This window comes from Vombatus ursinus, unplaced genomic scaffold, assembly GCF_900497805.2.
Source record: "Vombatus ursinus unplaced genomic scaffold, bare-nosed wombat genome assembly UNPS02014942.1, whole genome shotgun sequence".
NCBI lineage: Eukaryota > Metazoa > Chordata > Mammalia > Diprotodontia > Vombatidae > Vombatus > Vombatus ursinus.
Genome location: NW_020954720.1, coordinates 18,216,165 through 18,227,267, shown reverse-complemented (window position 1 = coordinate 18,227,267; position 11,103 = coordinate 18,216,165). Strand labels below are relative to the sequence as shown.

General features: G+C 34.8%; 1 protein-coding gene across 3 annotated transcripts in view; it reads right to left on the bottom strand.

Annotated features, from left to right (window-relative positions):
- Nucleotides 1-381: 381 nt before the first annotated feature.
- Nucleotides 382-11,103, bottom strand: part of PCDH9 (protocadherin 9) — a 1,052,177-nt gene continuing 1,041,455 nt past the window's right edge. For 2 of the 3 annotated variants that reach the window (XM_027844589.1, XM_027844590.1), the window contains one exon: nucleotides 382-1,206. In XM_027844589.1, coding sequence (XP_027700390.1) covers nucleotides 833-1,206 — 374 coding nt within the window. In that variant the 3' untranslated portion in view covers nucleotides 382-832. The remainder of the gene's footprint in view (nucleotides 1,207-11,103) is intronic. The other variant, XM_027844591.1, reaches the window with a different exon arrangement.

Here is an 11,103-nt window from a genome sequence, read left to right as displayed (position 1 = left end):
AGCCCTTGCATAAGTCTTTTTGTTGTTCAAACATTGCTGATGGGTTTCTTTGCCAGAATCACGTGCTGTCATGCAAGAAGCAAGATTTCAGAACCTTTTTGTAAGAAAAACACAAGTATTTTGATTTCCTTGGAACAGTGCATGTCAGACAGACTGTTAACACAGACACACCATCACTAAAAGAAATAATAAAACAAAAGTGAAAAAAAAAGAAATACCAAAAAAAAGAGGAAACAACCATAAGACACAGAATTATGCTACAGTATATTTTAGGTGAACGTTATAGGTACACAAAAATCATTAGTAATAACTTGCTTCTATTTACAAATACTTGAACACTGATTGACTGACAAGTGTCCACTAACATTGTTAATAGCACAATAGGTTTAAGTTTATCATTTAAGTTGTTTGAAGTATGATGTCAAGTATAGTGGTCCCAGCACAAATTAATGACAACAAGAGTACAATTTTCTAACTGGATATGCTTGTCAATCATTGCAATCCTTTGACCTTTCTCACTTTCCAAGTATATCTTCTGTTGTTCATAGCAGCAGTCCAGAGTCAAAAAACAAAACTCACAAAGGGATATTTGCACTATAGAGAGATATCTGTGGAGTTTACTCAATTCTGGTAAACAAAACCACAGGAGTAGAAGTATTTTCTCCCTTGAGTTGCATGACATCATACTTTTCATAGTGCTAATGCAAAGATGTGCACATCCCTGTTATAAGAAGCATAGTTCTAGAGATCTACCGAATACGTAAAGCTCTGACACACGCAGTATTAGCAAGTCTACATAGGCTAAAGTCATTCAGTCCCAAGCAACCATTTCTTATAGTTGGTGCTCCTTGGGACTCTCAACAGCTCCTGATGCTTGTTTATAAGACTTCAAATTAGCCAATGGTATGTCACTCATGTGGCTGCCACTGTTGAAATGGGCTTCATTGGGACCAAACTGCTTCCGGTCATTGAACTGGTTCCTGTTGCTATCTTCTTTCCAGGTCCTGGTCAATGTGTGCCCATTCACCAGTTTGTCCTTCTTCACCCATTCCTTTTGAGGAGCAAAGGTGGAGAGAGGAGATTTGGGCTGTTGGTAGGGACCCAGGCCAGGAGGCATCCAGCAGTTATCGGAATGACCCAACACCAAACATTCTTGGGTGCACATCTCTGTAGCTTCAGCTAATCCTCGGGGACCCAAAGGCCCATCTGTACAAGACAAGACAAAAAAGAATAAAGGAAAAAAAAACAGGTTAGGATTTCTTATGTAACTATTACTTTCATAAAAGGCCATTATACTGAGAATTTTGCTTGCTTAGGAGAAGAGCATTAATCTGATTAATAAAAAATGGCTTTCATTCAGTCCATCCTTCTTCATTAGAAAGCTTCAAGCAAAAGCTGGAGGACCACTTCAATGAGGATGGCCCAGAACAGATTCTTTTTTAGGTATGTGATGGAATTAAATGGCCACTGAGGTCCCTTCCAATCCCCAATTTGCCTCTTGTCCCATTTCTACAAAATGAGAGTGAGTTAAAGTGCAGTAAAATGACTTGAAAAATTAGTTTCTCAAGTACAGAGTTAAATTTATATATTTTAACTCAAAAACACACACACATATTTATACAGACATATGTATTTATGCACCTGTTTCTCTACAAACTCTCCCATAACATATAGAACAGCAGTAATAGTTTCTCAGATCCCATAGGTGGAAGAAAGTAGCTATATGAAACCATGGGAAATGGTACAATATTATATTCATTCAAGATTTAAATACTATGGAAGATAAAATCTACAATTCCAAGAAATAACATGCAGAAGAATTACTTGATACCCAGGACAATTAAAAAGAGACTGCACCAAGGACTACACATATAAAATAGAAAACTTGGCTATTTGCCACATCAGCATTAATGTATTGCTTCTTTCATGAAGCTACAGAGAAATGTGTTTAGAGATTTTCAAAATCCAACATGTATTAAAGGACTATTTTTTAACTGTAATACACTATTAAGAGCACAGCCGGCCAGCTGCAGGCACTCTGAAATCAAATTCAGCATAGAAATCATCTATGCTGCCAACATTTGCCTCCTCCTCTATGCTAACATATTTTTAAGGCTTCCAAAGGTATAAAACTGAAGTGAAGATGCTGATTTAATCACATATGGTATAGTATTCACGACAATATTAATAAACCACCTCTTTATCTTCATGAGGCTATGTGAAACATAAATTTGAACAAGGATTTCAATGCTAAGGTAAGAATGTAAAACTTTTTTAAAAGAAAAAAAAATCAAATCCAGTTTAAATAACAGTCAGTTGTGGAAACAAGCTTTTTTTTTTTTTTCCTTGATTAAGCAGTCAAATGATAAGTGATAGCTTGGAAATTACGATTGATTTTTCAAATGAGGTTAAGTGGATAGGCATGAATGCTACAGGCATGTAGTACTTTAAAACGCAGACATTAATCAGTAGGAAAAAAAGAAAACATTTCTGCTAGTTTGGATCATGTCAGCAATAAATGTAATTTAGTAATTAGAAGATACTAAATTTCAAAGTTATTTTTAGCTAGCACTATCATATTTGTAAGTACCCAATAATTATGGGTGGTGGTTGTGGGATTTAAAAAAAAAAATGATAGCCATTAGCCTTCATAATATTCTGAGATGGTTAGTTCTACAGGTTAATTATAGCTTTCATTTTTGAACATTCCTATCTGAATTAGGGAATCCCTTTCACAGATCAGATGCAGGCAAATTTAGGAGGAGGGAAGGGTGGTTTGTAACAACAGTATTATCTGAGCATAGAATAGGAACTGTAAATATTAGGGAAAGCTATTTAAGCTCATTTAAGCATATATAGATTATTTTTTGCCCCAAATTATAAAGAAACCATTCACACAATGTCTTTCACATCTCTGTCTTTTTCACTCCCATTGCCACCACTCTGGTCCAGGCCTTCATCAATCAGCAGCCTGATTTTCCGTGAATGCTGCCTAGCCAGGTTTTCTTATTCCAGTCTGTTCTCTCACTCTAATCCATCCTGCAACCCACTGCCAGACTAATCTTATATTTGTTTGGCTTTCTTTCAGTGTGCTAACCTACCTTTAGAAAGAAAAAAAAAGAACAAATGCAAAGTTCATACAAACAAAAATAAACCAAAAGTTCATGTTTGTATATAGTTCTTGAGTCTAGTTGTTTAAAGTCTTGCCTTCATTAGTTTGCCATCCTCTGCTTAAAAAAACTTTCAAAAGCTTCTTCTTTCATAGCACTTCATCATTTGTAATGGTTCCTTTCATGGTCCTCTATCAGCTGTCTGTTAAGATATAACGTTGCTACTACTCACGATTTCCTAATCTGCTTGTCTCGTGTCTCCTCACTGTTCTCAAACTGTGCCAAGTTCAATGCAAACTCCAAGCCTTATTTCATGTTAGTTTCTTCAGTAGGAGATTCTTTCTCCTTTCCCTGCTGATCCAAATCTAACCCAAACTTGAAGTTCAAGTGCTCCAAGTCCTTCTTCTTTTCTGAAACTTTCCTTTAAGTAATTTAACCACGGATGATCCCATGTCCTCTAAACTTCTCCAGTATGTGTAGATCATACAACATCATCGCCTGGTTTGTGATTGCTTCCTGTGTATTAGTCCTCTTTCTCCAACTAGGCCCTTAAAGGAAGGCATTACATGCTGTGTTTCCATTTTTATTCTTACTCAATGACTAGAATCAGTCCTGAGCACATCAGTGAGCATCCAGTAAATACATAAGGAAAACCTAGAAATTACAAGAGATCATTTAATTTATCTCAACTTGATCCTTGGGTTGTACTTCTCCATAACAGTCTTAGAATCAAAAGCCCTGGTTGAGTTCAAGTCCAAGCCCTGCCTTTTCACAAGCTGTGTAACCATAAGCAAGTTAAAGAAGTTATCTGCTGAGCTTTAGTTTACTCATTAGTAAAAGAGGGAAAATAATGCTTATGCTACATTGTGTATGTATCACCTTGCTGCACTTTTATATGTTTATGCTGTCTCCCCAAAGTGAATTTAAGCTACTTGAAAGGAGATTTTTTTTTTGTCCATTTGTTTGTATTTGTATCTCCAGTGCCTAGGACGTAGGTGCTTGTTGATTGGTTTAGATATCAATGGAGAGGGAAATTAGTTTGCCATCAATCCAAGATCTAAAACAGCCTTTGTGCTCATTAATGTCAATAGTTCATCTCTATTCTGATATTTCCAAAAATAAAAACTGATTTTTTTCCCCAGAGAAATCAATAATTGAAATAAAAATTAGGTTTTCTTCCTATTCGTGGGAAGAGAGTAAGAGAAAATTTGATACTGTAAGGTAGCCTGATTCAACAAACAATGCTGAATAAATCAAGAAAGAAAAGTCTTTTGGGGATTTAAAATGTATGTGTGCCGCACAGGAAGGAGAGTATGTGTACATTCACAGATAAGACAGATTTGGAGAAGTATATTTCATTCTCTTTTCACTTCTCATTTGCAAGTTAATAGACAGTTAACAAAAATGATTTCAGTTGTAAAATGATATAGTTTATATCAATGAATGAAGGTTTATCTAGTTAACTAAAGACAGAAAGTTCATGTTCTACTAGAATATGTGAGTATGTGTGTGTATATATAATTATGTGTGTGTGTGTGTGTGTGTGTGTGTGTAAACAATTATTTTATTGGGGGAGAAAAAAAGCTGGGGTCCTTTAAATAATGTCAATTCCTCCATGAGTGATTCATGTCACATGATTAAGTTCCTTAAATGAAATTTTCAAGGTGTTAATTCAGTCTGTAGATGGATTTTTATCAAAGTTTTGCTGATTCTTAGGTAAGTCTTTTAGATAAAAACCTTAGCAGCTGTGCAGTCCTCTGTGAGGTGGCACTTTTTAGATGATATTTTGATTATTTTACCCCTGGGACATGAAACAGAAGAAAAAATAGGTAACCTTTACTGACGAGCCATTTAATTCCACAAATATCTGTCATATCCAGTTGGTTTGAGGCATAGAAAGAAAAATTGGTTTTAAATACACTACTAATGAATAATGTTAAGAGATTTTGGAAGTTTCCTTCTACAGGTTCCATGTCATTTTTTGGTGAGAAAAAACTTTATAAGCTTTAATATGATATAAAAGAAATAAGACTAAGTCTAGAGCAATATATCTATATATACCTGATATTTTTCATTTCTATGATAGAGAATAATAATGAGACTATAACTATTTCATACTCTTTAAAGCATTCAGTCTACAAAAGATATTTTTAACCATATCCAAAAACATAATTGTCAGCAAATGTCAATAAAATAAAATAAAAATGAAATAAATATTTAACATGTAAATTGGACCTGAGAAAGTATAATGTTTGTTTTATGGTTATTAGTTGGGTTCATGGACCGTACTAAGATTTTTTTTTTAATGGTAGTTTATAATTTTAACTCATCCCCTTAGCTTGTAGCAATGCTTTGTATAATTGTTTCCTGAATACCTGTTAATTTCATAATTAGTCATTTCCATCCTTTCTCTTAAAGAAAATTAAAATCCCTATATTCAGTTTTTTCACACTGAATTCCTTTATTGATTTTTTTTCCCCTTCCAGTATTTGTTTCCAGTGCAATCTGTAATACATGAGCTCAGTTATCAGCCTTGGCTGCTTGAATATGTAAAGACACAAGTGCTGATAAAACTGTACAAGCCATCTGTCACTGAATTTAAATGTTTTGAAAGCAAACACAAAAGTACATAACAAAACACTCCTTTGAATGGCCTTGGTAAATATTTACATCAGCTCTTACTGTCCCTACCTCTCCACATTCTCTACTTAAGCACCACCCCATTCCCAGAGAGAGAGAAATAGTGTGTGTGTGTGTGTGTGTGTGTGTGTGTGTGTGTACACGTGTGTGTGTCAGAGACTCAGTCCTTGTTGTTTTGGGTGTGAACAGCTGTCAGGCAGCTGTATGAACTGATGCCTTGAAAGGAAAGAGGTTTAAGAGGGAAATTATCTGTGTCAATAGAATCCTGACTATACCTAAATGGTCAGAAATTTGATTGGTCTTTTATCTTATTTTATTACACCCAGAAGCTAAACTGTTGTTTCATTGATTAACTTACTGCTGTAATTAGCAAGTAGCTTCTGGCATGTTGACCAGCTGCTTTTCAACCTGCTTCTTCAAAATTCTCTAGCTCCAAAAAAGAGAACTAGAGTCATTTTTTATCACTTTGCCTTGCATGTTCTAGTTAATTTTCATTTAAATGACTTTCTGTGCCCTTGTATGAGCTGATATTCCTTAGTTCGAAGAACAGTTTGCTGGTGGTACTGAATAGACTGTGAATTATCAAGTCAGATATAAACATTTTATCTAATTTTTTATTAAAAAAAAAGACAAAAAAAAACCCTCTCTAATCTCACTAGCTTTTCTTTTCCTTTTTTTTAGCCTCTGTTCAACTTTAACTTCTCTTCTCTATAACACAAAATCTTAAGTCCAGCTGTGAAATGACCTTTTTTGATGAGAACAAGTATTAGCACTATGATGGAACCTCATTTGTTCATACATTCTAATTTTACTGTTTTCCCCAAAGACTGCACACTAAGGTGAGAAAGTCTCATGCACAGAACTGTGTATTGCTGAGTATTCTAAAAAAGAAGGATTTGACACTTTCTTTTCTGTTCAAATGGGCACAAAGAAAATCCCAGTTAAATTTAGGCTAGGGAGTGACAGCTTTTTTTCATTTCTCTCTCTTTTTTTTTTCCTCAATCATCTTCCATTTTATATAGACTTTTCCTAATGATTTATTATTCTGTTCACTGTTATTAGACTGTTGGCAATACTATTTAATTGTCATGCCCATATTCTCTCATAGGTAACCTTCTTATAATGATCCTTTTGGGCAAAGCCAGAGTAGTGCATTTGTGGGCCCAAGAAAGGGCTGAAAATTATAGCCCCTTTGCATTACAGATCACCAGAATCTGAGTCTTCACTATAATACAGGAAACTTGACTTTTTACAAAATAAATATTGAGGTGCCACAAAGAGAAAACTTACTGGCTTTAAAATACATGCATTTATAAATAGTAATATATTAAAAGTGTCCTTCCTACATAATGTACCCATGGTGGATGCGTACCTTGTGTATACCCACTTCCAAATACCTGTTTAAAGCATCATAAATTGCTATGACCAACAACATTGACTGCCTATTGACCAAACTTCTGCCCTCTCTATATTTAGCTCTGCTTGTTCTCTGACAGCACAGGGCAAGTCCCTGGATCTGTATTGTAAGCTCGTCCAGCCTGGTAGGAACCATTAGAGCTTATACTTCATTGCATACTTTTTAAGAACCCATGATAAGGCAGGAAAGCAGGTCTTCAGTAAGGACACCATATTTAGCCCATTTTATCTCTAGTCTCTTAGCATACCAAGGTAGCTATGTGAGTATTCAAGTTTCTTAACATGTTGATGGATTAGCTTTAGCAGAGAGATACAGCTAAGTTCACGTAAATCCAAGGGGGATCAGAAAGCAGCACTAGAATAACATTCATTTGACAGGCAGCCTTAATTCCCATTTGGTCCTTCCCTACTTTTGAGCTACTGCTCATCACCATCTTCACCAACATTTATTGAATAGCCTCAGCCACAAAGCACATCAGAAATGGTCCCTGCTTTGAAACACCTGACAGTCTAAAAATTACTAAAATTGCCTACCACAAATTCACTCCAAATACTACAGTTCGCATGAAAATCTTAACAGAGGTCTTCAGGGATATGCACTTGCCCCATTCTTGTACTTTCTATCTTCTGATGGTTTAAAAATACATATTTACACACACACACTTGCACTCATAGCACCCAAGTCACAAGCTGCTGTTAGGAATACACACTGATGTCACCATGTCAATGTTGGTTACTATGATTATTCTCTGCAGCTACATTCTTGTTATTGCTCCACTTAACTGTGCCTCCTATGCCCTGTTATAATATTTCTGTAAAGCATTCTTCTCTGGAAACAATCATGATGCATGATGTACTGGACTACTTTGGAGTCCATAGTACCTGAGTATAAATCTTAGCTCTCCTGTTTACTACTCAGATGACCTTGGGTAACTCAGTGAACCTCTTAGAGCTTTGGATTCCTTATGCATAAAATAAGGAAATTGGATTAGATGACCTTGAAGTTTCCTCTCTGCTTGAGAATCCACTATTCTAAATATGTTGGGCTTGGGGGTGGGGGGGGAGAAAGAGAGGAGTAAAAGAGAGAAGGGAAACAAAAGCTGTGATTTTTGTTGTTTTATGAATTGTCAGGGAAGAAATTCCTTTACCAATGCAGATAGGCACCAACTCCGTAATTTATAGTCTTATGGAATTGCCTGGGGCATTGTAAGGTTGAGTGAATTGCCCAAAATGACACAGATGTCAGATGCACTATTTATACCTAAGTCTTAATGACTACAAGTCCAGTTTTCTATTCAGACACCAGAGGTGTCAAACATGAGGCTCACAATATTCCCAAGTATAGCCCAAATCATAATGTAAGTGGGAAATATTTAACAAAATAAATAAAATACAACAAAACATAGATATTATATTTTAAAACTAAATCAATATGTGGTCCGAAAGGATCCTCATGTATAAATTAGTGTCCTCCTTTTCTATTTGAGTTGGACGCCACTACGCTAAACCAACTGCCTTTTCTATTTTACTCATATGTAAACTGAGGTATAGACAAGATAAAGAAAACACCACTTCTAATTTCCTATTTACTGAAGTTCCCAATAGATCACCTTGCCAATTCGTTCACACATAGCTTTTTGTAAGTCAATTTATATTTATAATAACTATTTACATTTCTGATTCTAAGTTAAGCTTAATTCTTTAATCAAAGTTCTACCTTAGAACTCAAATTTAAGTAATACATTGGGAATGCATCCACAATTACTTTGAGAAACAAAGACACTGCAGGATTTGACAAAAACCTTTGGTTAATGAATAAACAAGGATTAAATATTTTACACATTCCTCATACAGATTTTATTCTCTGGTCACAGATGAAAAGTCAATATTTGCAGATGGAGATAGTCCAAATACAATAACACATAGTCATCCCAAGCAGATTCTCTGCCTGAGAGGATTCTGTTATTTGAACAGACTTTACAATTCACAATGAAAAGAATGCACATCCTGTAGAATCTGAAACCTTTTTTTCTGTCTAGAACGAATCTCACCTGTCTTGTTCTCATCTCTTGAAGATATTGTTGAGAATATTATCCCTATTAATTTTTTTTTCCAAAATTATCAGGTCATTCTACAATTCATTTAATGAATAACAATCTAATGAGAAAGATCTCCCAAAAATTTAATTTAACTTTAAAATTCTGACCAAATTCCTTGTTAGGAAAGACCTTATTTGCATTACTTCAGACTTTATTCTCCTGCAATTTACCTTGTAAACATTTTTTTTTAAGGAAACTATTCTCTTGTACTAATACTTCTATGCTTAGCTCCCATAATTGCACTATAATTCTTGGAATTTGCAATAATTTCTTAGAAATGCTCAATGAATTTAGGTTTTCTTTCTGTAAAATTAGCTGCAAAGAACAGATACAAGTCCCATACAAGGTCTAGTGGCTCCTCTATCAGAGATGCCCAACTTATTTGCTTGGATAAGTGTTCAAAGCTTTTATCAATGAAAGAGGCATAACTAGCATTATGTAAGCCTGGGGCAGCACAAACCATGCTCAGGAAAAGTGCCACGCAACCTATCTTCAAATCAAAGTATTAAGAGAAAAAGAAACAGGCTTTTATCTTTCGATTTTCTTCTTTCTAACTAGATACTAAGCTCTGTTATTTCTTTCATCCAGACTGTAAGTGTTTGCATAACTTTCTAAATTTGGCGCCCTAGGGCAAAGTCCCAATTTCCCCATCTTAGTTATAGTTTTGAGAGAAGTTTCTCAACATGAATTGAAAAATAACATTTGAAGAAATCTGTAATAAATTTATCCCTTGAGGAGTCTCCATTGATTTTTCTGTGATGTGAGCTAAAGCCAAAATTCCAATATAAATGAAGTTTGTTTTTTTTTTAACATCTGCCCTCTTCCTATTGTTTCTATACTTTTCTTCCATTCCTGCCTCCAAAATCTCCAATGTTCTCACCTGCTTTTCTTGCCTAGCTCTTTGAAAGGAAAGTGATCTTATTCACTAAATGTGGAGTTCACAGAACAAGAGGAGGTGATTGATTTGCAGCAAGGGTCCTTCTCTTCATTCAGAAATCATATATGTAACAATAGGTAGCCACCTATTCCTGGATTGGGATAAAGACTGATGACCATTTGCTTCATTTTTTTTGCTATAAAGCTTTGTCAATTTATTGACTTCTTTACATTCATACTCTGTAACTGTTTACCAACATTTCTAATATATCTCTCTTAAAAATATATGTAGCAAAGTAAAAGAAGACTACGGATATTTTAAGTGTTCAATCATGCTTTGACCATTCAAAGATTCTTAGGTTCAGAAATGACTTTAGAAATTATCTAGTTAAATCTCTTCAATATATAGATTAAGAAATGGGTCTGGACTAATGAGTTCCAATGACGTTCTAGGCTCAAAGAATCATAGAATTTCAGAGCTAAAGATAAATCACTTAAACCTATTGGTAAGAAAAGTGGTGTTAAGATATGGCTCTAAACACTGATTCTATAAGATCTCTTGTAATACCTATGGGCTCTTCCTCTGAATTTTTAGTTGCTCAAATAATAAGACATTACAAAAGTACAAGAACAAAGGTCTCCAGATTCCAAGGTACTTGGCAGGAACAATTTTGTGATAAAGCCCTGAGAGTATACAAATTATAAGTGCTATTTTGAATTTTGTGTTTTCTGGTCCAAGAAGCTTTAGGGGCAAATGGAGTGAATATGGAGAAAAATAAGCATTTATGACTTGGAAATTAGGATGTATTAAAAGTAGACATCATTTATATATCTGAGTATGTGGCTATCGTTTATAACTTCAAATAGGATAAAGTGGTATAAAACAGAGAGCAATTGGTAAATATTGTAGCATAACAAAGCTAGGGGACAAAACAGAAATTCAACAAAAAATTGTCTGACTA